The 27,417-nt window shown below is 44.2% G+C and overlaps 1 protein-coding gene across 3 annotated transcripts in view; it reads left to right on the top strand.

Annotated features, from left to right (window-relative positions):
• The window catches only part of LOC118372757 (unconventional myosin-XVI), a 260,749-nt gene that overhangs the window by 165,819 nt on the left and 67,513 nt on the right, over positions 1–27,417 (top strand). For all 3 annotated transcript variants that reach the window (XM_052522327.1, XM_052522326.1, XM_052522328.1), the window contains exons 19-26: positions 2,534–2,605; positions 2,761–2,902; positions 5,404–5,476; positions 8,699–8,851; positions 9,077–9,277; positions 9,423–9,498; positions 11,537–11,724; positions 20,494–20,574. In XM_052522327.1, coding sequence (XP_052378287.1) covers positions 2,534–2,605; positions 2,761–2,902; positions 5,404–5,476; positions 8,699–8,851; positions 9,077–9,277; positions 9,423–9,498; positions 11,537–11,724; positions 20,494–20,574 — 986 coding nt within the window. The remainder of the gene's footprint in view (positions 1–2,533; positions 2,606–2,760; positions 2,903–5,403; positions 5,477–8,698; positions 8,852–9,076; positions 9,278–9,422; positions 9,499–11,536; positions 11,725–20,493; positions 20,575–27,417) is intronic.

Raw genomic sequence — 27,417 nt, 5'->3', positions numbered from 1 at the left:
TTTGCTCACTGTCTGGTCATATGTCTTGTCCTGTCATGTTGAGGTCCTTGCCGCAGGGGTGGGGGGAATGGGGTGGGCAGAAGGGGCATAGTTCTGATATGGGGGGGCCAATATAGGGTGTGGCCAGGGTTTGCCTAGGGTGTTCTTAGCTGGTTGGAGTGTGGCTGGTGATTCTGTGCTCTGGGTTTAGGTCTTCTTGGCATGGGATCTCTCGGTGCAGGTCCTTCAGGAGGGGGTCTTGCAGGTCTGTTGTCCATTGCTCTGTTGATCCTGTGTGACGTGCTGGGGCTACGGTTGAGGGTGACGTCCTTCAGGGTCCTGGCAAAAGTTGGGATTGAATGGTCGTAAAGGCTGTTCAAGGCCAGGACGGAGTGGTGGGCCAGGTATACATTAGGTTTTGAGGCACAGGCTCGTGAAATACTCGCATTCACCTGCTGTATGGTGGCAGCGTGAAAGTATTTTTGTGGTAGCAGGGTGGAGACTTGTACATTGGGGAAAGTGGAATAAGCTTTTTCAATCACTCCCTTGAGTGCTGTGGCCACTTTACCTGCTGGGCCCTCAGGTCATTTGTGCCCGTGTGAAAAGGGCTATCAGGGGAGCTGACAGGGAGGTTGTTAGGAAGGGGTGGGGTCTGTTGAGTTGGTGGGTCCTGTTGTTGTCTGTCCCACTGTGGTGTTGAGGTTGTGGTCCGGGTCTGATGTGGGCTGTTCTACTGGCTCCTCTGGGGGAGTGTCCTACACTCTGTCACACCTCAGCTTTCTCACCTCCTCCTTCAGTGTGCCTCTAAGTTCTCTCACCTCAGTCCGTAGAGCAGACAGCGCTCCCAGACAGCTCCACCTTCTGCCCTCCGGGTCTTGTTGGGAGGGATATTATTGTGCTGGTCTGTTTTTTGAGTTTGTTCTGTCTGGATTGTGTGGACTAGCTCTCCGAGCTCAACCATGTCTCTCTCCAGCTCAGTCAATTTATCCTATCAATGATGGATGAGCAGTGCAGTTGTGGGGCCTTGTTGTGTTCAGTGATGGGGGTTGACTATCCTCGTCTGCGGGACAGTTTGAACAGGTGTGATCAGACTCACTCAGGACGGGGGAGTCGTCACAGAGAGAGAGAGCTTTTCCTGCTGTGCCTTCTTTCTCTCTGATCCCGTAAAAGTCCTGCTGCAACTGTATGAGGATGCCCTGCACCAGACTTCTACACGTTGACAAAGGTTGTTTCAATTTCCTCAATGTCTACTATTCTGAGTTTCCACCATGGGCCAATACCCTCTTTCTTGACATAGGGGTAGTGGGCTCTTATAGCACTGTGCCATGCCAAGGGATGGCTTTGTGGAAAATGAAGTTGCTTACGTTCCCCTCCTTGCAACAGTCAGCAAATAGTGTCTCTGGATTGTCCTTGAGGACCTATTTTACTCTCTTTGTTTCTCTCTCTCACACACACAGACTCTCTCCCATTCTGTAATGTATTTGCTGTTGGTGTTTCAGCCAGTCTGCTATAGTCACCTGTTTGGTGAGCCCCTGTTCCCTCTCATGCTTTTGCCATTGTGAGAAGAGAACCCATTACTCCCTACATTACAAGACACAACTACACTACACACATACACTACTACACCCTGACCTCACAGAGGGTAGACAAATTATGTAATCTCGCACACCAAAACAGGGCCCTCTCAAGGAGACGTGAGGTCATTGGGATTCTGAGTTCCTGTCACACTGTTTTTGTGCTCGTGCTCGTTCATATGCCCTCAGGGATGACTAAGCGCTGCCAGCATATAAGCGGTGATGAGTTTTAGCGGAGATCGACTCGTCATGTCGGCTGAGTGATGTCAGAATGAATTATGTAGGCTGGAGCGAGACAACTGGGAAACAACTGGGACCACCAAAATCTCCGACTTCCGACTTCAAAGTGTTTGAGACAACTGGGAACTCTGAAACAAACAAGCTCCGACTGGGATTTTTTTTTAAAAGGTCATCCAACTTCGAATTCCATGTCGGAAACTCTGGAATCATTCTAGAGGTCCGACTTTCCGACCTGAAGATCACTGACGTTATGATTTGACCTTGTTTTTTCCCGAGCACCATCAGTACTAGTCAGAGTGTGACACGTCATATCTTAAACTGTTTTTGTCTCTTTGTCAGTGACTGAAGTTTAGGCTTGAACTGAGCTTGAACTTTAGACTTTCCACCCTCTCCCTGTCTCTGTTTTATGTTCTTCTGTCACTTTAGTTATTCACTTTCTCTTTTCTCTCTCTCTCTTACTCTTTCCCCCCCCTTTTCTCTCTCTCTCTTACTCTTTTCCCCCCCTTTTCCCTCTCTCACTTACTCTTTTCCCTCTCTCTCTTACTCTTCCCCCCTTTTCTCTCTCTCTTACTCTTTTCCCCCCTTTCTCTCTCTCTCTTACTCTTTCCCCCCTTTTCTCTCTCTCTCTTACTCCCCCCTTTTCTCTCTCTCTCTTACTCTTTCCCCCCCCTTTTCTCTCTCTCTCTTACTCTCCCCCCTTTTCTCTCTCTCTCTTACTCCCCCCTTTTCTCTCGCTCCAGTGTCTGGAATGCTACAGGTGTGTTCTGATGACCTTAGTTCTGCCCTCACCTCAGATGTGCAATACTTCAAAGGTAATCACTCACCCTCTGTCCTCGTCTTTTTCCCAAACATTTACTGACTTCACAATACAAACATACTTCCCATCTGTAAGATGAAAATATTATTTCTATGGTAACCGTTTGTCAGACCCAGGTCACCATGGCATTTACCCTCTTGCTTCCTTCAGGTGATGTCATCACACGGCGTCACACGGTGGAGATGTCACAGCACTACAGAGACCAGCTGGCTAAAGCCCTGTACGGACGCCTCTTCAGCTACCTGGTCAACAACAGCAACTACTACCTACAGGGGCAAGACGACAACATGGGGTAGGGCAACGTGTGTGTGTGTGCGCGCGTCTCTGTGCATGTGTATCATAGGCATGTACATTTTTTACTGTAAACACTACAAGGAATTAATTGGCAGCCAGCACAGATACCCATTAAAAACCTTCTGTCATATGTCCATCATCACAGACTCAACAATAGCACATGCAAGCCTGTCAGAAACACAACACTGATACTATCACTCATAACATATCGTTTACACTGGAGAGTTGGAATAGTTTGCATTTTATGTACTAACACACGCAAAGTTGACTTAGAGACCACACAGACACAGACACACACACAGACAGACAGAGACACAGACACAATAATAATATAATATGCCATTTAGCTGACGCTTTTATCCAAATCGACTTACAGTCATGTGTGCATACATTCTACGTATGGGTGGTCCCGGGAATCGAACCCACTACCCTGGCGTTACAAGCGCCATGCTCTACCAACTGAGCCACAGAAGGACCACACAGACACAGACACAGACACAGACACAGACACACACACACACACACACACACACACACACACACACACACACACACACACACACACACACACACACACACACACACACACACACACACACACACACACACACACACACACACACACACACAGACACAGACACAGACACAGACACAGACACAGACAGCGTAGAGATGGAGGCCAGTGAATCGTTGGTCTTGGTGTGTTGATATTTTTCAGCCTTATCGTCATGTTTGATAAGCACTATTATCTTCTGGAATGTGTTTTTTTGCATTAACCCTCTCACTCTCTCTCTCACACACGCATGCATGTACACACACACCAAAATATGCAATAATTCATATGCAGTGCCTTCGGAAAGTATTCAGACAACTTTACTTTTTCCACATTTTGCTACGTTACAGCCTTATTCTAAAATTGATTAAATAAAACTATTTCCTCATCAATCTACACACAATACTCCATAATGACAAAGCAAAAACAATTATTTTGAAATGTTGGCAAATTTATTTAAACTCAAAAACAGAAATACCTTATTTACATAAGTGTTCAGAACCTTTACTACAGTATGAGACTCAAAATTGAGCTCAGGTGCATCTTGCTTCCATTGATCATCCTTGAGATGTTTCTACAACTTGATTGGAGTCCACCTGTGGTAAATTCAATTGATTGGACATGACTTGGAAAGCCACACACCTTTCTATATAAGGTCCCACAGTTGACAGTGAATGTCAGAGAAAAAACCATGTCGAAGGAATTGTCCGTAGAGCCCCGAGACAGGATTGTGTCGAGGCACAGATCTGGAGAAGGGTGCCAGTTGCCTTCATCATTCTTAAATGGAAGAAGTTTGGCGCCACCAAGACTCTTCCTATAGCTGGCAGCCCAGCCAAACTGAGCAATCAGGGGAGGAGGGCCTTGGTCAGGGAGGTGAACAATAACCCGATGGTCACTCTGACATAGCTCCAGAGTTTCTCTGTGGGGATGGGGGAACCTTCCAGAAGGAAAACCATCTCTGCAGCACCACCAATCAAGCCTTTATGGTAGAGTGGCTAGACTGAAGCCACTCCTCAGTAAAAGGCACATGACAGCCCACTTGGAATTTGCTAAAACTCTCAGACCATGAGAAACAAGATTCTCTGGTCTGATGAAACCAAGATTGAACGCTTTGGCCTGAATGTCAAGCTTCACGTCTGGAGGAAACCTGGCACCATCCCTACGGTGAAGCATGGTGGTGGAAGCATCATGCTGTGGGGATTGTTTTTTAGCAGGGGACTAGTCAGGATCGAGGGAAAGATGAACAGAGAAAAGTACAAAGAGATATTTGATGAAAACCTGCTCCAGAGAGCTCAGGACCTCAAACTTGGGGCGAAGGTTCTCCTACCAACAGGACAACGACCCACAGCCAAGACAACGCAGGAATGGCTTTGGGACAAGTCTCTGAATGTCCTTCAATGGCTCAGCCAGAGCCCAGACTTGAACCCGATCAAACATCTCTGGAGAGACCTGATAATAGCTGTGCGAGAATGAGAGAAACTACTCAAATACAGGTGTGCCAAGCTTGTAGCGTCATACCTAAGAACAAAGTACTGAGTAAAGGGTCTGAATACTTATGTAAATTCGATATCAGTTTTTAGTTTTTTTAAATATATTTTCAAAAAAATAAAAAACCTGTTTTTGCTTAGTCATTATGGGATATTGTGTGTAGATTGATGAGGGAAAAAACAATTTCATACATTTTGGAATAAGGCTGTATCATGACAAAATGTGTAAGACTTCATAGTAATAGTTTCCGAATGCACTGTATATACTTCAGCGAACACACACACTTTTCCATTCAATATATATTATATTATATATTATTATATTATATTCTAGCCACACCACTCCAAATCAAACATAGACACGAACAGGGACACACACCAACATGGCCTCTGAGGAGCTGTCACACTGTTTGTGAATTCCTTCTCTGATCGTTCCCCTCCTCCACACCTCTCCCAAAGAGACCCTGCTCTTGAGATTGGAATCCTGGACATCTTTGGGTTTGAGGAATTCCAGAGGAATGGATTTGAGCAGGTACGTTCATTTTACAACACCCACATTATGGATCTCCCCACCCCATATTATATATGTGTTTCCACTCCTTCCAGTTGTATTGAGTCTTGATCTATGGCTCTAGTATGTCTGAGGTATTCTCAAGTCATAGACATAGTTCGAACATCAAGGCCAGACTGAGCTACGGTCATCTTTTCTGGCTGTGGAGAAGGTCTTAGAGGTATCAACCTGCTAACTATATAACAGGTCTAGGTTAACCCTTTGAGACCAGGACCACAGGGCAGTGTTTATTTTATGGTCCTCTGTAGCTCAGTTAGTAGAGCATGGTTCTTGCAAAAGCCAGGATAGTAGGTTTGATGACTGAAAGTTGCTTTGGATAAAAAAGCAGACACAATACCTTTGACTCTGTATCTTTCTTTCAGCCATCACTCTCTCTCTCTGTTCTTTCATTCATAAATATTGTGGTCTCTAGATCTTATGGACTTCTCCCCTGTACGAACAAGGATAAGAGAGTTTAGCTAGAAGTCTCTATATCTGTGTGTGTGTGTGTGTGTGTGTGTGTGTGTGTGTGTGTGTGTGTGTGTGTGTGTGCGTGCGTGCGTGCGTGCGTGCGTGCGTGCGTGTGTGTGTGTTGGAAGTGGTAAGATGTCAATTGTTTTTCTCTCAGGATGTTCTTTAATCCGAGTGGAACATTGGAGGTGTTCAAGGAAATAAGTGCTTACCCATGCTGCCCTCGGCTTTCCCACACTCCCCTTGGGACCACCCCTGATCAAACCATGTGTGTGTGTGTGTGTTGGAAGTGGTAAGATGTCAATTGCTTTCCTCTCAGGATGTTCTTTAATCCGAGCGGAAGAGGGGGATTCACAGATCTAACCTGACAAGGGAATCTTAGAAAGACAGAGAGAGAGAGATGGAGAGAGGTATAGGAGAGAGATGGGTAAACGTGGATGAAAGAAAGAGACTGGTAGACATTTATTGGGGATTAAACATCCCTCGTCCTCCATCCTCCCCCTCCGCCCCCTTTCGACCCCTTCAGGCCCATTCTTCCCTCATCCCTCCTTCCCCCAGTGTGTTGCCTGTGTCCCAGTGTTCAGGTCCATGTTTGAGGAGACCCTGTCTGTTATTGAAGACAACTAATCACTGGATTACACATTACACTCTGGAGAGATAGGGGAGGGGCAGGTGTCAACAAAACAAGCATGATAATTTAGTGTGCGCATGGCACACACACGATGCACACACAGATCAGGGTCATTAATGCGGCCTGGGCTTGTTAGAGTTTGTTCGTCAGAGCTGTATTGTACCTGCTCAGCATTTCCTTAATGAGCTCATGCTTTACAGACATCAACACCTGCTGAGACTGACTGACTGACTGACTGACTGACTGACTGACTGACTGACTGACGCTGTCATAGACGTATAATTAGTCTAAAATACATATATATATATATAATAATACATATACGTAAATTAAATATCCCACAATTTAATTATTTCTGATGTTTCTTACATGTCATTGTGATATCCAATACATGTTAAAGGGGAATGGAAGTATTTTACAATCTAAACAAACCTTAAATACATGTTCTGGGTGTTTGTCATATAAAAATAGCATCTTTGCATAACTTTGAATATTTTGATTTTGGATCCAATGCTTATTTGTGACTGGGTGCCACCATTAAAATTGGCATGGTAATGGCATGAGCTGCAACTTCATGGACTGGACAGAAATATTTGGCACTTTGATTTGTGATTGCTTAAAGTAAGGGGAGTGACAGCTCTCGCATCCCAATATTAAGCAAATTAACTATGAAAATCAAGAGGTATTTGCATTGAACCCTTAATGCCATTGTGCAATATACAAGTAGCTGCCAAAATAATGAAAACACGTGAATAAATGTGGGATACAAAGTATATTGAAAGCAGGTGCTTCAACACAGGTGTGGTTCCTGAGTTAATTCAGCAATTAACATCCCATCATGCTTAGAGTCATGTATAAAAATGCTGGGCAGGCCATTATTTTGGCTACTATGGCTATGCCCCCGTAGGAGGATTATGCCCCCATCCACAGGGCAGGAATGGTCCCTGAATGGTTTGATGAGCATGAAAACAATGTAAACCATATGCCATGGCCTCTCAGTCACCAGATCTCAACTCAATTGAACACTTATGGGAGATTTGGGAGCATTGCCTGAGATAGTGTTTTCCACCACCCATCAACAAAACACCAAATGATGTAATTTCTCATGGAAGAATGGTGTCACATCCCTCCAATAGAGTTTCAGACACTTGTAGAATCTATGCTGAGGTGCATTGAAGTTGTTCTGGCTCAACACCCTATTAAGACCCTTTATGTTGGTGTTTCCTTTATTTTGGCAGTTACCTGTAGCTAAGCCCTGTTATTAAACTTCTAAGTAAACAATGGCACATTTTATTATAGCAGTACAGTAGCTACAGTAAGCTATAGACATATAGCCAGCTCTTGGCTCTGGATTGGGGGCTCCATATCATGGAGAGGAGGCAGAGCTTTAAAGTGGCAATCAGCAGTACAATAACAAAGCATTCTTCCCACCCCTATTTCAGTAAAACCTGAGGGATCTGGCTAGAGAAATGTAACCACCCTCAGATTCATAGACAGAGCTATGGATGCAACGAATCCATGATATCAAAATGATATTTTTCACCATGTTCTGAGACTACATAGTGTTTGGTTACATTTACTTTGTTTACAAACGTTGGAGTAAAACCAGCTTATATTTTGGGTTCTGATTGGGTAAGGAAGTTAAACGAAGCTCAAGAGGCATTTCTAAGTTATATTCTTCAAGAATAAATGGGAACATATACATTATTTATAAGTCCGAAAATGGAAATAAACCTGCTCCTTTAATCTTATTATTATTATTTCTCAACTCTTAAAGTTCACTGTTTTATTACATTTTTAACCAAAGTATTTGTGAGGGTTTGAGATAGGCATGTGAGCAGTGCAGGAAGTTCTGGTGAGCCATTTGTGGTGATTGCATATGCCTATACATTGTTGCGTAGTAGCCTAGGCCTATGGTGAAACCAGGACATTAGGCTTACATGTTACTTTAACTCTTATCAGACGGCATGAGTTTTACTGAGGGAGGTCGGGTAATGTAATTATGCGTACAAGCACAAAGCACCACATCTGTAATTTTAGTCCCGTGTGAATTTGCCACACACCATTTACTTGCATGTTAACTTGTGTGTGTGTGTTCCCAGCTGTGTGTGAACATGACCAACGAGCGTGTGAGGCTGTATGTCTCCGAGGTGCTGTTCCAGCAGGAGCAGGCCGAGTGTCTACAGGAGGCCGTCGCCATGGAGACGCTCCGGTCACCTGGCAACCAGCCTGCCATTCTAGACTTTTTCTTCCAGGTAATGTTTTGTTGTCTGCGGTCTCCACCGCACCGCTGCCTCTTTAAGAACTGTGATAACCCCTATAAAAAGAACACATATCTCATTCTAGAAAAGGCTTTGATTTTGAGTGTGCTTATATAGATTTTGAGGTACAAAGATCAGATTACCCTGCGTCAGGGCACAGTGTACCGTGGTTCTATGCATTCTATATCTGTCTGTGACCCCTGTCCTCCATCTTCCCAGAAGCCTCAAGGTCTGCTGTCTGTGATGGATGAGGAGAGTCAGTCGCTGAGGCCTACAGAACAGACGCTCTACAAGAGACTACAGACACACCTCGACAACACACCCACACACGGCATCTCCCTGACAACCAAGGACGGCAATGGAAACCCCCCACCCATAGACCAGGGTCCTGCCTTCACTGTGAAACACTACGCAGGCCAAGTGAGTAGGTGTTCGCTCACAGACACACACGTGAGCACACGCACACAGCAACACACTCACGTACAATGTAGACCAGGTGAGTGAATCTGACATTTTAAAGGTGTACCTTTAACATGTTGTTGTATATATGTTCTCTGATTGGTAGATGGCCTATGACCTCACAGGATCCCTGGTGAAGAACAAGGACTCCCTCCCCCAAAACCTGCTACTGGTTCTGAAGTGTAAGTATCACTAAATATACACACACAGAAGGGTCGTTCCATTTAATTTCGATCAATTTTTGACTGCACGCCTTTTGATATTAAGAAACCTTGACCATTTTGCGTACCCCACCCTACCATGAGACAGTCATGTCGTCATCTCTGAAAAATATAAATAGTTGAGTTTAATACCATTTGAAAGCTTACAAACAGGGTTGTCAAAATGTTTTATTATTTCTTGGATTTTTTTTTTTTTTTAATTAAAATAGTAATTTACCTTTAGCATATATTAACAAACATACATAAACTGTAGCTTAGACCCTATTTCACATCATCTGAGGTGTTTGTGTTGTGACGTGAGTGGAAATATCTATTGTTTTAAATGAAACTGTCAATCTTTCATAGGATGATTGAATTCATACGGAACGACCCAAACACAGCAGTAGTGGGTATATAGTCTATTGAGCATGGCCAGACGTGTGCTGGTGTAGTTGTGAGCCAAGCATAGCAGGACACAGGCAGACTTTGTGTCAGAGCCAGGAGCAGCTAGCTTAGCGTCTCTAGGGCTAATTACTGTGGTTTGCTGTAATTTACATGATGTGCCTAATCAGGCTACCCCTTCAGAGTTGGCTTTTTGTACCTCTCTTTGACCCTCTCTCTTGCTTTTGTTCCTTTGTGGACATACGCACAATGTACACACATAAAGATACACATGCACACACATTATGATACACACACACACCTTCCTGTTTCACTCCTTTTGGACAGAAACATACATACCCACAAACACTTCCAGCTCAGATAATATGATATTAACTTCAGGCGGCCAGTTGCACCTTAATTGGGGAGGACGGGCTCATAGTAACGGCTGGAACGGAATACATGGAACGGTACCGAATACATCAAAGACATGGTTTCTATGTGTTTGATACCATTCCATGTACTCCATTGCAGCCATTATTATTAGCTGTCCTCCCTTCAGCATCCTCCTGTGGATACATCTCAGCCCCTCCTTCCCATCCATTTCCTATATACCAAAGGGTAAAGGTAAGTTTAGACTGAAGGGTGTGTGAGGGTGGGGGCTGAGGGTGGGCTGAGCTGTATGTATGGAGAGTGCCTTGTGGGCCTCAGGAGTCAGGTGGTGGGGTTGGAGGGGGATTATGATTACATAAATGAAGAGACAATTACCTCTGGAGCCCACAGTCATTACTCCCTACAACCAGTCTAGGACCCTTGTTTATTTTTCCTTTCAAGATCTCTCTTTTTCTCTCTCTCTCTCTCTCTCTCTCTCTCTCTCTCTCTCTCTCTCTCTCTCTCTCTCTCTCTCTCTCTCTCTCTCTCTCTCTCTCTCTCTCTCTCTCTCTCTCTCTCTCTCTCTCTCTCTCTCTCTCTCTCTCTCTCTCTCTCCCCCTCTCTCTCTCTCTCTCTCTCTCTCTCTCTCTCTCTCTCTCTCTCTCTCTCTCTCTCTCTCTCTCTCTCTCTCTCTCTCTCACCACCACCACACACCACACACACTCCCTCCCACACACACATGCCTCTCTCAAAGATCTCATTGTTTTCCAGGGCTGCTTCACGTGTTCTTTGGCAGCATGCTCAGCCTACTCTCTTATGGACCTGATTGTTTACATGGCTATTATTGCTACATTGCCTCCCCCTCACTTCTCCTCTTTCCTTCCTTCCTTCCTTCCTTCCTTCCTTCCTTCCTTCCTTCCTTCCTTCCTTCCTTCCTTCCTTCCTTCCTTCCTTCCTTCCTTCCAACCATCCTTCTCCTCTTAATCCCCTCATGTCTACTGTCTACTCCTCTCCTCTCTCCTCTCTCTCTCTCTCTCTCTCTCTCTCTCTCTCTCTCTCTCTCTCTTTCGCTCTCTCTCTCTCCTTCCTCCTCTCCTGCTCCTGCTGATCCTCTCCTCCAATCAACGCTATGCAATTGTCTTCCTCCTTCCTTCCTCTCCACTCCCTTTCCTCCCTCTCTCTCTCTCTCTCTCTCTCTCTCTCTCTCTCTCTCTCTCTCTCTCTCTCTCTCTCTCTCTCTCTCTCTCTCTGTGATTCCCCTGTACAGCCAGTGAGAGTGTGTTGGTGCAGCAGTTGTTCCAGTCCAAGCTGACCCAGACTGGGTCTTTGGTACCGGGCCAGGCCAGGATGGCTCTGAGAGGGCCCAAAGCAGCACTTCTCCTAAACAGGATGTCATCACCTTCCACCCTGACCCCCGCAGGCCGCGAGCCTCGGAGGTACCTGGACCTCAACAAGGTACTGGACCATATACTGTGTAGCATACCGTACCTCATACACTCACCAAGGTATGGAGAACTCAGTGGCATAACCATCACCTTAGCGAGTCACTCAGAGTGTATGCTATACAGTACATGTCATATGGTACATTAGCCTTGTTGCTCCGGGAGACCTGTACACACTGGGCTCCTGTCACTGAAAATAGCATCCTGTATCCCCAAAAACATATTCACCAGCCCTCCCGTATATCTATTTCCAATAAACATTTGCCATCACCGAAGGTATATCTATAATCAGGAAATGCCTTACCAGTTGGTATGGGTAATTAAATGTGTGAAAATAAATGTTTTCCAGAGTTTACCAAATTCACTCTGCATCTCCCTAAAGGTGCTCGGGCATCTGAGATCACACGGTAACCTCACATGGGAACTACTACGGAGTAGTGTGTTTGTGGGTATGTATGTTTCTGTCCAAAAGGAGAGAAACAGGAATGTATGTGTATATCTCATTTAATAACCTGTATCGACTGGTAAGGCATTCCAGATAATAGATTCTCCTTCGGTGACGGAAACAGGTACACCAGAGGCCTGGTAAATATGTTTTCAGGGATACGGGATGTAGTCTTCAGCGTCAGGAGCATAGAGGCTAACGTAACATATGACACGTACTGTATAGCATACCATATACAGACATACACTATTCGTGACTCATTAAGGTACATTAAACAAGAGGGTGATACCCCTAACTCATGAGTCATATCTAAACCACAACCTATCCAAACAGTCAGTATGGTATTCAGACCCCAATAAAGTACCACAATCAGTGGTATCAATAAAGTATCACAATCAAATAGATGCTGTGTTCACCATCATGATCAATAGAAATTACAGACAGCTCAAAGCATCCCTCCTCAGAACACTCTAAATATGGGCACCCCTCCCCCCCTCCCCCACACACACACACATGTTGATTGGTGGTTAAGGGAGGTGGGAATCACCAATGGTGAAAGCAGGCTGTGTCCATGTCTGTGACGCACTTAGTCAGAAGCTGGGTGTTCCGATTGGAGAAGCAGCAGCCAGGAGCAGAGGACTGATGGAAAAGCAAAGAGTGTGTGTTTGGAAAACATTTTTCCCAAATTAGGCCACTTCCCACCATACTGTTAAATATAGACCTCTGGGAATAGCTTTGTTTGTCCTGTACTGCCAGCTGATAAGAGGAAATGTACACACACACACACACACACACACAGTACTTGTATGTGGTAAGATAGTGTCATCATAAATGTTTCTCATGACATTTTAAGGGTTCACAAACCACACACCCTGCTATAAAACATTGTGTTCTCACAATTATGCTAGATTTCATAACTTCAGCTAGAACATTGTTTCCCAAACTTGGAGTAAAAATGTGCTTAACAATTCACATAATGGGTTGCATGGACACACCCTGTGTGCAATAATAGTGTTTAACATTTAACAAATTCCACAACAAAATCTAATATCTAACAAATTCCACAACAAAACCTAATATCTAACAATTCCACAACAAAACCTAATATCTAACAATTCCACAACAAAACCTAATATCTAACAATTCCACAACAAAATCTAATATCTAACAATTCCACAACAAAACCTAATATCTAACAAATTCCACAACAAAACCTAATATCTAACAATTCCACAACAAAACCTAATATCTAACAAATTCCACAACAAAATCTAATATCTAACAATTCCACAACAAAACCTAATATCTAACAAATTCCACAACAGAACCTAATATCTAACAATTCCACAACAAAACCTAATATCTAACAATTCCACAACAAAATCTAATATCTAATAATTCCACAACAAAATCTCATATCTAATAATTCCACAACAAAATCTAATATCTAACAATTCCACAACAAAATCTAATATCTAATAATTCCACAACAAAATCTAATATCTAACAATTCCACAACAAAATCTAATATCTAACAATTCCACAACAAAATCTAATATCTAACAATTCCACAACAAAATCTAATATCTAACAATTCCACAACAAAATCTAATATCTAACAATTCCACAACAAAACCTAATATCTAACAATTCCACAACAAAACCTAATATCTAACAATTCCACAACAAAACCTAATATCTAACAATTCCACAACAACATCTAATATCTAACAATTCCACAACAAAATCTAATATCTAATAATTCCACAACAAAATCTAATATCTAACAATTCCACAACAAAATCTAATATCTAATAATTCCACAACAAAATCTAATATCTAACAATTCCACAACAAAATCTAATATCTAACAATTCCACAACAAAATCTAATATCTAACAATTCCACAACAAAATCTAATATCTAACAATTCCACAACAAAATCTAATATCTAACAATTCCACAACAAAACCTAATATCTAACAATTCCACAACCAAATCTAATATACACAATCTAGTAAAGGAATGGGATGAGAATATATAAGTATAACATATCCGGATCAGCAGTGACAGAGCGGCTAAGATGCAATAGATAGTGAAGGACACAATATACAGTATATACATATGAGATGAGTAATGCGAAATGTGTAAACATTCTTAAAATGACATTATCATAGTGACTAGTGTTCCATTTATTAAAGTGGCCAATGATATCAAGTCTGAAGGGAGGCAGCCGCCTCTCTGTGCTCGTGGTGGCTGTTTAACACTCTGATGGCCTTGAGATAGAAGCTGTTTTTCAATCTCTCGGTCTCAGCTTTGATGCACCTGTACTGACCTCGCCTTCTGGATGGAAGCAGAGTGAACAGGTAATGGCTCGGGTGGTTATTGTCCTTGATGATCTTTTTTGCCTTCCTGTGACATCGGGTGTTGTAGTTGTCCTGGAGGGCAGGTAGTTTGCCCCCGGTGATGTGTTGTGCAGACTGCAGATGCACAGGGAGGGGTCGAGACCCAGGGTCTCAAGCTTAATGATGAGTTTGGAGGGTACTATGGTGTTGAAAGCTGAGCTGTAGTCAATGAACAGCATTCTTACAAAAGGTTTTCCTCTTATCCAGATGGGATAGGGCAGTGTGCAGTGTGATGGCGATTGAATCGTCTGTGGACCTATTGGGGTGGTATGCAAATTGGAGAGGGTCTATGGTGACAGGTAGGGTGGAGGTGATAAGATCCTTGACTAGTCTCTCAAAGCACTTCATGATGACAGAAGTGAATGCTGCGGGGCGATAGTCATTTAATTCAGTTACCTTAGCTTTCTTGGGAACAGGAACAATGGTGGCCATCTTGAAGCATGTGGGGACAGCAGACTGGGATAGGGATTGATTGAATATGTCCGTAAACACACCAGCCAGTTGGTCTGCGCATGCTCTGAGGACGCACCTAGGGATGCCATCTGGGCCGGAAGCCTTGTGAGGGTTAGCACGTTTAAATGTTTTACTCAAGTCGGCCACGGAGAAGGAGAGCCCAGTCTTTGGTAGCGGGCCTTGTTGGTGGCACTGTGTTTTCCTCAAAACGCTCAAAGAAGTTGTTTAACTTGTCTTTGAGCAAGACATCGATGTCTGCGACAGGGTTGGTTTTCTTTTTGTAATCTGTGATTGTCTGTAGACCCTGCCACATACGTTCATGTTTGAGCCGTTGAATTGCAACTCCACTTTGTCTCTATACTGATGCTTTGCTTGTTTGATTGCCTTACGGAGAGAATAACTACACTGTTTGCATTCAACCATATTTCCAGTCAACTTGCCCTAATTAAATGTGGCGGTAAGTGCTTTCAGTTTTGAGCGAATGCTGCCATCAATCCAAGGTTTCTGGTTAGGGAAGGTTTTAATAGTCACAGTGGGTACAACATCTCCTATACACTTCCTTATAAACTCACAGAGTCAGCGTATACATCAATGTTATTGTGTGAGGCTACCCTGAACATATCCCAGTCCACATGATCAAAGCAATCTTGAAGTATGGAATCCGATTGGTTGGATAGACCTAAGCACGGCACTTCCTGTATTAGTTTCTGCCAATAGGAGGGGAGCAACAAGATGGAGTCATGGTCAGATTTGCCAAAAGGAGGGCGGGTTGAGGGCCTTGTATGCATAAAGTTACCAGTAAACGTTGCCGAAACATTTCAAACTACTTTTGTAATCCAATTTTAGGTATTTTTTTACGTAAATAATCTATAAAATTGATGACGGGATGATCTGTGTTCAATACAGGAAGAAAACACACTGTAGCTAGCTTTCTGGTCACGCGCTTCTATCTAACAGTAAACTTCAAGTGACCCTCGTTCAAGATGGCCATACTTCTTCATTACACAAAGGAATAACCTCAACCAATTTCTAAAGACTGTTGACATCCAGTGGAAGAGATAAGAACTGCAAGAAGGTCCCTTAGAAATCTGGATTCCCAATGAGTGACCTAAAAAAAAAAATCTGAATGGTTTGTCCTCTGGGTTTCGCCTGCCCAATAAGTTCTGTTATACTCACAGACATGATTTAAACAGTTTTAGAAACTTCAGATTGTTTTCTATCCAGATCTATTAATCATATGCATATCTTATCTTCTGAGGATGAGTAGCAGGCAGTTGAATTTGGGCAAGCATTTCATCCGGACGTGAAAATACTGCCCAGAAAGACACCTGTAATCGCTGCCAATGTGCTTTTACAAAGTATTGACTCAGGAGTGTGAATACTTACAGTGCCAGTCAAAAGTTTGGACACTGAGCGCAGTCTCAAGTCAAATCAAACTGTATTTGTCACATGAACCGAATACAACAGGTATAGATAGACCTTTTCAGTGAAATGCTTACTTACAAGCCCTTAACCAACAATGCAGTTTTAAGTTTAAAAAATAAATAAATTAAAGAGCAGCAGTAAAATAACTGTACCGAGGCTATCTATATACAGGGGGTACCGGTACAGAGTCAATGTTTGAGGGCACAGGTTAGTTAACTTCTTGCGTGGAGCCATCCCGGAGCCGGGGTCGTGAATACAGCCTCAAGCTCATTACCATAACGCAACGTTAACTATTCATGAAAATCGCAAATGAAATTAAATGAATCTATTTGCTCTCAAGCTTAGCCTTTTGTTAACAACACTGTCATCTCAGATTTTCAAAATATGCTTCTCAACCATTGCAAAACAAGCATTTGTGTATCAGTATTGATGGCTAACGTAGCATTTAGCGTTAGCATTCAGCATGCAACATTTTCCACAAAAACCAGAAAAGCATTCAAATAAAATAATTTACCTTTGAAGAACGTCAGATGTTTTCAATGAGGAGACTCTGTTAGATAGCAAATGTTCCGTTTTTACAAAAAATATTATTTGTGTCGACTAATCGCTCCGTTTTGTTCATCACATTTGGGGAGGGGAAAAAAAAAATATATATATTAAGTCATTAAAACGCAAACTTTTTTCCCAATTAACTCCATAATGTCGACAGCAACATGGCAAACCGATGTTTAGAATCAATCCTCAAGGTGTTTTTCACATATCTATCGACGATAAAATCCATCGTGGCATTTTGCTTTCTCTTCTGAAGAAATGGAACGCGCATGGACCTACAGATTACGCACACAGGACACCGGGCGGGACACCAGGTAAATGTAGTCTCTTATGGTCAATCTTCCAATGATATGCCTACAAACACGAAACCGCAGGCTCATTCCTGGCGCATTCACAGCCATATAAGGAGACATTGGAACACAGCGCCTTCAGAATCTGGGGCATTTCCTGTATGAAACTTCATCTTGGTTTCGCCTGTTGCATTAGTTCTGGGGCACTCACAGATAATATCTTTGCAGTTTTGGAGACGTCAGAGTTTTGTCTTTCCAAGGCTGTCAATTCCATGAATAGTCGAGCATCTTTTTGTGACAAAATATTGCGCTTAAAACGGGCACGTCTTTTTATCCAATAATGACATAGCGCCCCCATAGGTTGAACAGGTTAAGGTAATATTTAAAGGTAGATTTAAAGTGACTATGCATAATTAATAAACAGAGAGTGGCAGCATGGTAAAATAGGGGGAGGGTGTCTTTGACCGTTTTTAGGGCCTTCCTCTTACACCATCTGGTACAGAGGTCCTGGATGGCAGGAAGCTTGGCGGTCGGAGGCCGAGCAGTTGCCATACAAGTCAGTGATGCAACCAGTCAGGATGCTCTCGATTGGGCAGCTGTAGAACATTTTGAGGATCTGAGGACCCATGTCACATCTTTTCAGTCTCCTGAGGGGAATAGGTTTTGTGGTGCCCTCTTCCCAACTGTTTTGGTGTGCTTGGACCATGTTAGTTTGTTGGTGATGTGGACACCAAGGATCTTGAAGCTCGCAACCTGCTCCACTGCAGCCCCGTCGATGAGAATGGGGGTGTGCTCGGTCCTTTTTTTCCTGTAGTCCACAATCATCTTCTTTGTCTTGATGACCTTGAGGGAGAGGTTGTTGTCCTGGCACCACACGGCCAGGTCTCTGACCTCCTCCCTATAGGGTGTCTCGTCGTTGGCGGTGATCAGGCCTACCACTGTTGTGTCATTGGCAAATTTAATGATGGTGTTGGAGTCGTACCTGGCTGTGCAGTCATGAGTGAACAGGGAGTACAGGAGGGGACGCACCTCTGAGGGGCCCCTTTGTTGAGGATCAGTGTGGCGGATTTGTTGTTACTTACTCTTACCACCTGGACGCAGCCCGTCAGGAAGTCCAGGATCCAGTTGCAGAGGCAGGTGTTTAGTCCCAGGGTCCTTAGCTTATTGATGAGCTTTGAAGGCACTATGGTGAGCTATAGTCAATGGATAGCATTCTCAGATAGGTGTTCCTTTTGTCCAGGTGGGAAAGGGCAGTGTGGAGTATGCTTTTCTTTCAAAAACAAGGACATTTCTACGTGACCCCAAACTTTTGAACAGTAGTGTATATGTTTTCGCTGTTTCTTCTTTGTTATGGGGTCAAAAAGATTGGAGAAGTGGTTCATCCATACATCTCCATTTTGGATTGATAGCTCTTCATGTTGTTGTTTAGTGTGTTCCAATATTCCCAGAAGTGGTTAGAATCTATGGATTCTTCAATTACATTGAGCTGATTTCTGACTTGCTGTTCTTTGTTTTTCCTTAGTTTATTTCTGTACTCTTTGTGTTTCATCATAGTGAAGGCATAGGCTCAGGTTCTCTGTCTCTGTGTTTTTGGTTGAATAGGTTTCTCAATTTCTTCCTTAGGTTTTTGCATTCATCATCAAACCCTTTTTCATTGTTATTAATTTTCTTAGGTTGTCTGATTGAAATGTTTAGATTTGATAAGGGAAGCAGAGAGGTCAAATATACTGATTAGGCTTCCTACAGCCAAGTTTCCACCTTCACTATTGCAGTGAAACCTTTTGTCAAGGAGCGTCTGCTAAATGACTTAAATGTAAATGTAAATGTAAGTTGTCTAAAAGGAATCTGTTGTTGGCTAATTGTTTCGTGGTAGATTTCTACTCTACTTTCCTTCCATCTACAGCATTTCTTAATAGTATGCAGTTTGTTCAGCTTTTATACCTCGTGATTGAGTATTGCTCTGTTCAAGTAGGCTGTGATTTTGCTGTGATCTGATAAAGGTGTCAGTGGGCTGACTGTGAACGCTCTGAGAGACTCTGGGTTGAGGTCATTGATAAAGGATTCTACAGTACTGCTGCAAGAGATGAGCTATAGGTGTACCTACCGTAGGAGTCCCCTCGAAGCCTACCATTGACTATGTACAGACCCAGCGTGCGACAGAGCTGCTTTTAATTTTTTTTTTTTTTTAAGTTGTGCCTAGGGGGGCATATTGGGGATTGTATTGCTGTCACCTCCAGGTAGGTGTGTCCCCCTGCATGCTAAGGGTGTCAGGTTCTGGCGTTTAGGTTGCAACAGACTAGTACATGTCCCTAGGTCTGGAAATTATTGATCTCCCCTTCTAGGATGAAGAAGCTGTCTTCATTGAAGTATGGGGATTCTTGTGGGGGGATATAGTTAGCATACAGGAAGACATTTTTCTATGCTGAGATGATTTCCTTATTTATTTTTGTCTGTATTTCCAATTTCTTTGGTGAGGTCTGTGTTCCTGCTCTTTAGCCCAAAGGCAGATGAACTCTCTCTGTCTCTCTATCTCTCTCTCTCTGTCTCTATCTCGGCCTCTCTCTCTCTCTCTCTGTTTTCAGGTCAAATCTAATAGGGCAGTAACTAGTAGGACTCGCTGAGCGTGTGTCTGTGCATGTGTGTGTGCTTGAGTGTGTGTATGTGCACTATAATTGCCTCTGTATTGCATAACCTGCTGAAGGCTGAACCCAATGGCCCTCCTCATTAAACATATAGAGGAAAGGCTTACGCAAGACCTTCACTCTTTCCCCATGTTGACAAAGACCGTAATAATAACATGACGTAACATTGCACAATATTACTGCACTGTTAAACACGGCTATAAAGAAGCTCAAAGATCTCATCAAAGATGTTATAATTCAGAATTGCAATAATGGTAATATGATGATATGGTACAGTACATTATTGTATGGTACTGAATGGTTGAGGTAAAGGAGGAGGACATTGAATAGCGCATGACCGTAATGAAAAATTGGCTTTATAGATCTTGCCATAAATGACCATATTCATATTATGATTTGACCGTATTCATAGGACTGCATCACGTGGTGTCTCCAGAGCACGGGTCAACCAACTTGTATTGTTAATATTCACTATTCATAGCTCTCTAATAGCACCATCCCCCTCCTCGTTTCTTCCCTCTCTATCTCTCTCTCTCTCCCTCTTCCCATCCTCCTCTTTTTCTCTCTCAGCTCTTGAAGAAGAAGGGAGCAACATCTTTCCTGCAGAGGCTGGAGAGGTGTGGTCCAGTTACGGTTGCTGTGCAGCTGAGGGTAAGTATTAACCAGTAGCACAACAATGGACCAAACCAGAACCATAATAACCCAAGCACTTTACCCAGTGGGGATCCTAACCCTAATCCTAACACTCACCTCAATCCAAACACTAAAGTCATTCAATTTCTTTAGCTGACCCTGACCATGACCCTGGCTGCATGGAGTGCACTATTTTCCTCTGGTGAAACGCAATGCACGCTATAGGGAATATGGTGCCATTTTGGATGCAACCCATGACCCATATCTCTGAACAACAACCAAGTACAACGGAAGTCTATAAAATGTGGTATTCATTTGTAGTTGATCCATATGAAACAACACTATTCATTTCGATGGATCTCTGCCTCACAAGTGTAAAACAAAGGCAGATCGCGTTCCAATGTCCACACCACTAAATCCAATGTGATGTGATTGTGGCTTAACATGGAAGTAGCTTTAGTGTGAGTGATGGTTGGTGGTTTGAATGAGGGCAGTGTGCTGCCTGCAGGCAGGAGTTGTGGTCTTACAAGGAATGGAGAGAAGGAGAGGGGAGAAGGAGAGAGTTGAGAAGGTGAGGGTGGGCTGAAGAATAACTCTGTATCCACCCAAGCATAAAGCCCTCTGAATGTATGAATGAACAATGAACAATAGGCTCTGTGTGTGTGTGTGTGTGTGTGTGTGTGTGTGTGTGTGTGTGTGTGTGTGTGTGTGTGTGTGTGTGTGTGTGTGTGTGTGTGTGTGTGTGTGTGTGTGTGTGTGTGTGTGTGTGTGTGTGTGTGTGTGTGTGTGTGTGTGTGTGTGTAAGTTTCTGACACCACGGCACTCGGTACAGTAGCCTACTCACACACATTTACAGTGGAGAGCCACGTCATTAGGGAGTGGTAAGAAGCATGATGGAGTGGCACCAGTGTATATCTGAGAAACACACTCTGACACCCTCTCACAGCCTTAGTCATGACAGGTATTTGTATTGCTGGTCCCTACAGAGACAACACACCCTAACCAATCAGACCCCTTCATCACACACATGACGTGACCTCACTCCTCACTCACTGTTGTCTTGGCGACCGTTGACCAAATGTAAGGAAACCTGGCCATATACCCCCCCACACACACAAACAAACCTATGGAAGTTATGTTTCCAGTTAAATCCAGTCTCAAGAGCTCCACGCAGAGTGCTGTACACCGAGGACTAGGCCTACATGTCTCTATAGGCCATAAAGTATAGCATGATACGGTTGAGGAACTTTCCCAGTTTAAGGAACTATTCCAGGTCAAAGAACTTGCCCAGGTTGAGGAACTGGCCCACGTTGAGGAACTAACCCAGGTTGAGGAACCAGCCCAGATTGATGAAATAACCCAGGTTGATGAGCTAACCGAGATTGAGGTATTAGCCCAGGTTGAAGAACTAACATGGGTTGAGGAACTAGCCCAGGTTGAGGAATTTATACCAGGTTGAAGAACTATGCTAGGTTGTGGAACTGGCCTAGGTTGAGGAATCAGCCCAGATTGAGGATGTAACCCAGGTTGAGGAACTAGCCTAGGTTGAGGAACCAGGTCAGGTTGAGGAACTAACCCAGGTTGAGAAACTATCCCAGGTTGAGGAATTTATACCAGGTTGAGGAATTAACATAGGTTGAGGAACTAGCCCAGGATGAGGAATTTATACCAGGTTGAAGAACAATCCCAGGTTGAGAAACTAACCCAGGTTGAGGAACTAGCCTAAGTTGAGGAACCAGGTCAGGTTGAGGAAATAACCCAGGTTGATGAACCATCCCAGGTTGAGGAATTTATACCAGGTTGAGGAACTATCTTAAGTTGAGGAACTGGCCCAAGTTGAGGAACTGGCCCAAGTTGAGGAACTGGCCCAAGTTGAGGAACTGGCCCAGGTTGAGGAACTGGCCCAGGTTGAGGATTGGCCCAGGTAGAGAAACTAGGAACTAGCCCAGTTTGAGGAACTATCCTAAGTTGAAGAACTGGCCCAGGATGAGGAACTGGCGCAGCATGAGGAACTGGCTAAGAATGAGAAACTGGCCCAGGTTGAGGAACTAGCCCAGGATGATGAACTAACCCAGAATGAGGAACTGGCTGAGGTAGAGGAACTGGCCAAGGTAGAGGAGCTGGCCGAGGTTGAGGAGCTGGCCAAGGTTGAGGAATTGGCCCTGGTTGAGGAACTATCCCAGTTTGAGGAACTATCCAAAGTTGAGAAACTGGTCCAGGTTGAGTAACTAGCCCAGGCTGAGGAACTGGCCCAGGTTGAGGAGCTGGCCCAAGGTTGAGGAATTAACCCAGGTTAAGGAACAAGACCTGGTTGAGGAACAAGATCTGGTTGAGGAACAAACCCAGGTTGAGGAACAAACCCAGGTTGAGGAACTGGCCGAGGTTGAGGAACTGGCCGAGGTTGAGGAACCGGCCCAGGTTGAGGAACCGGCCTAGGCTGAGGAACCGGACCAGGTTGAAGAGCTAACCCAGATTGAAGAATTAGCCCATGTTGAGGAACTAGCCAAGGTTGAGGAATGTATACCAGATTGAATAACTATCCCAGTTGGAGGAACTGGCCCAGGTTGAGGAACTGGCCCAGGTTGAGGACCTAACCCAGGTTGAGGATCTAACCCAGTTTGAGGATGTAACCTAGCCTAAGTTGAGGAACCAGGTCAGGTTGAGGAACTAACCCAGGTTGAGTAACTATCCCAGGATGAGGAATTTATACCAGTTTGAGGAACTATCCTACGTTGAGGAACTATCCTACGTTGAGGAACTGTCACAGTTTGAGGAACTGGCCCAGGTTGAGGAACTAGCCCAGTTTGAGGAACTATCCCAGTTTGAGGAACTAACCCAGTTTGAGGAACTGGCCCAGATTGAGGAACTAGCCCAGTTTGAGGAACTATCCCAGGTTGAGGAATTTATACCAGGTTGAGGAATTAACATAGGTTGAGGAACTAGCCCAGGATGAGGAATTTATACCAGGTTGAAGAACAATCCCAGGTTGAGAAACTAACCCAGGTTGAGGAACTAGCCTAAGTTGAGGAACCAGGTCAGGTTGAAGAAATAACCCAGGTTGATGAACCATCCCAGGTTGAGGAATTTATACCAGGTTGAGGAACTATCTTAAGTTGAGGAACTGACCCAGGTTGAGGAACTGGCCCAGGTTGAGGAATTGGCCCAGGTTGATAAACTATCCCAGGTTGAGAAACTAGCCCAGTTTGAGGAACTATCCTAAGTTGAAGAACTGGCCCAGGATGAGGAACTGGCGAAGAATGAGAAAGTGGCCCAGGTTGAGGAACTGGCCCAGGATGATGAACTAACCCAGAATGAGGAACTGGCTGAGGTAGAGGAACTGGCCAAGGTAGAGGAGCTGGCCGAGGTTGAGGAGCTGGCCAAGGTTGAGGAATTGGCCCAGGTTGAGGAACTATCCCAGTTTGAGGAACTATCCAAAGTTGAGAAACTGGTCCAGGTTGAGTAACTAGCCCAGGCTGAGGAACTGGCCCAGGTTGAGGAGCTGGCCCAAGGTTGAGGAATTAACCCAGGTTGAGGAACAAGACCTGGTTGAGGAACAAGACCTGGTTGAGGAACAAACCCAGGTTGGGGAACAAACCCAGGTTGATGAACTGGCCGAGGTTGAGGAACTGGCCGAGGTTGAAGAACCGGTCCAGGTTGAGGAACCGGCCCAGGTTGATGAACTAACCCAGGTTGAAGAGCTAACCCAGATTGAAGAATTAGCCCATGTTGAGGAACTAGCCAAGGTTGAGGAATTTATACCAGGTTGAAGAACTATCCCAGTTGGAGGAACTGGCCCAGGTTGAGGAACTGGCCCAGGTTGAGGAACTGGCCCAGGTTGCGGACCTAACCCAGATTGAGGATCTAACCCAGGTTGAGGATGTAACCTAGCCTAAGTTGAGGAACCAGGTCAGGTTGAGGAACTAACCCAGGTTGAGTAACTATCCCAGGTTGAGGAACGGGCCCAGGTTGAGGAACTAGCCCAGTTTGAGGAATTATCCCAGTTTGAGGAACTGGACCAGTTTGAGGAACTAGCCCGTGTTTAGGAACTAGCCCAGGTTGAGGAACGGGCCCAGGTTGATGAACCAGCCCATGTTGAGTATCTAACATATGTTGTTACATTTATATCAGGTTGAGGAACCAGCCCAGGTTGATGAACTATCCCAGGTTGAGGAACTGGCCCAGGTTGAGGAACTGGCCCAGGATGAGGAACTGGCACAGGATGAGGAGCTGGCCCAGGATTGGAAACTGGCCCAGGTTAAGGAACTAACCCAGGGTGAGGATATAACCCAGGTTGAGGAACTAGCCTAGGTTGATGAACTGGCCGAGGTTGATGAACTAACCCAGAATGATGAACTGGCCGAGGTTGAGGAACTGGCCCAGGTTGAGGAACTGGCCCAGGGTGAGGATATAACCCAGGTTGATGAACTAACCCAGAATGATGAACTAGCTGATGTTGAGGAACTGGCTGATGTTGAGGAACTAGCCAGGTTGAGGACTTAGCCGATGTTTAGGAACTAGCCCTGGTTGATGAACTGGCCCAGGTTGATGAACCAGCCCATGTTGAGGAACTAACATAGGTTGTGTAATTTATATCAGGTTAATGAACTATCCCAGGTTGATGAACTATCCCAGGTTGAGGAACTATCCCAGGTTGAGGAACTATCCCAGGTTGAGTAACTAACATAGGTTGAGGATTTTATATCAGGTTGAGGATTTTATATCAGGTTGAGGAATTTATATCAGGTTGAGGAATGTATATCAGGTTGGGGAATTAATATCAGGTTGAGGAATTAATATCAGGTTAAGGAATTTATATCAGGTTGAGGAATTAATATCAGGTTGAGGAATTAATATCAGGTTGAGGAATTTATATCAGGTTGAGGAACTATCCCAGGTTGAGGAACTGGCCCAGGATGAGGATCTAACCCAGGCTGATGATGTAACCCAGGTTGATGAACAAGCCTAGGTTGAGGGACCAACCCAGGTTGAGGAACCAGCCCAAGTTGAGGAACTAACATAGGTTGTGTAATTTATATCAGGTTGATGATCTATCCCAGGTTGATGATCTATCCCAGGTTGAGTAACTATCCCAGGTTGAGTAACTATCCCAGGTTGAGGAACTAACATAGGTTGAGGAATTTATATCAGGTTGAGGAACTATCCCAGGTTGAGGAACTGGCCCAGGATGAGGATCTAACCCGGGCTGATGATGTAACCCAGGTTGATGAACAAGCCTAGGTTGAGGGACCAACCCAGGTTGAGGAACTAGCCCAAGTTGAGGAAAATATACCAGGTTGAGGAACTGGCCCTCCAGAGCAGTGGTTCCCATGGTACGAACTTCTATTAGTTCGTACCGCTTCAAACATTCAACCTCCAGCTTGGTACCCCCTCTTGCACCAGGGTCAGGGCACTCTCAAATGTTGTTTTTTACCATCACTGTAAGCCTGCCACACACACACTATACGATACATGTATTCAACATAGGACCAGGTCTCTTATAGGACCAGGTCACAATTAATAATATAATAATAATCAATAATGTTGCTCTTTATTTAGCCATCTTACATATAAAACCTTATTTGGTCATCAGAAATTGTGTATAACTCACCACAGGTTAATGAGAAGCATGTGCTTGAAAGGAAGAACATAACTCTGCAATGTTGGGTTGTATTGGAGAGTCTCAGTCTTACATTTACATTTAATCATTTCCCACACCCAGCCTGTGCCTTTATTTAGTTTTCATGCTAGTGAGGGCTGAGAATCCACACTCGCATATGTACGTGGTTGCAAAGGGCATCAGTCTTCACAGCGTGATTTGCCAATGCAAGAAACCCTGAGTGCAGCCCTATCCAGAAATCTGGCAGTGGCTTCTGATTAAATTACATTTTCACAGAACCGCTTCTTCCAATTTCGATGAGGCTCTTTTGTTCAGATATTGGTAATTGGACTGGAGGCAGGGCACGAAAGGGATAACGAATCCAGTTGTTTGTGTCGTCCGTTTCGGGAAAATACCTGCCTAATTGCGCACCCAACTCACTCAGGTGCTTCGCTACATAACATTTGACATTGTCCGTAAGCATGAGTTCATTTGCATACAACAAATCATACAATGATGGAAAGACCTGTGTGTTGTCCTTGTTAATGCAGACTGAAAAGAGCTCCAACTTCTTAATCATGGCATCAAATTTGTCCCGCACATTGAATATTAACTAAGCAAAAAAGAAACAAAAAAGAAACCCCCTTTTCAGGACCCTGTCTATCAAAGATAATTTGTGAAAATCAAAATAACTTCAAATATCTTCATTGTAAAGGGTTTAAACACTGTTTCTCATGCTTATTCAATGAACCATAAATAATTAATGAACATGCACCTGTGGAACGGTGTTTAACAGCTTACAGACGGTAGGCAATTATGGTCACAGTTATGAAAACTTAGGACACTAAAGAAGCCTTTCTACTGACTCTGAAAAACACCAAAAGAAAGATGCCCAGGGTCACTGCTCATCTGCGTGAACGTGCCTTAGGCATGCTGCAAGGAGGCATGAGGACTGCAGATGTGGCCATGTCCGTACTGTGAGACGCCTAAGACAGCACTACAGGGAGAAAGGATGGACAGCTGATCTTCCTTGCAGTGGCAGACCATGTGTAACAACACCTGCAAAGGACCGGTACACCTGAACATCACACCGGGACAGGTACAGGATGGCAACAACAACTGCCCGAGTTACATCAGGAACGCACAATCCCTCCATCAGTGCTCAGACTGTCCGCAATAGGCTGAGAGAGGCTGGACTGAGGGCTTGTAGGCCTGTTGTAAGACAGGTCCTCACCAGGCATCACCGGCAACAACGTTGCCTATGG

Source organism: Oncorhynchus keta, chromosome 7, assembly GCF_023373465.1.
Source record: "Oncorhynchus keta strain PuntledgeMale-10-30-2019 chromosome 7, Oket_V2, whole genome shotgun sequence".
Classification (NCBI taxonomy): domain Eukaryota; kingdom Metazoa; phylum Chordata; class Actinopteri; order Salmoniformes; family Salmonidae; genus Oncorhynchus; species Oncorhynchus keta.
The sequence above is the reverse complement of the archived record's forward strand: the minus strand, read 5'-3'. Positions and strand labels throughout refer to the sequence as shown.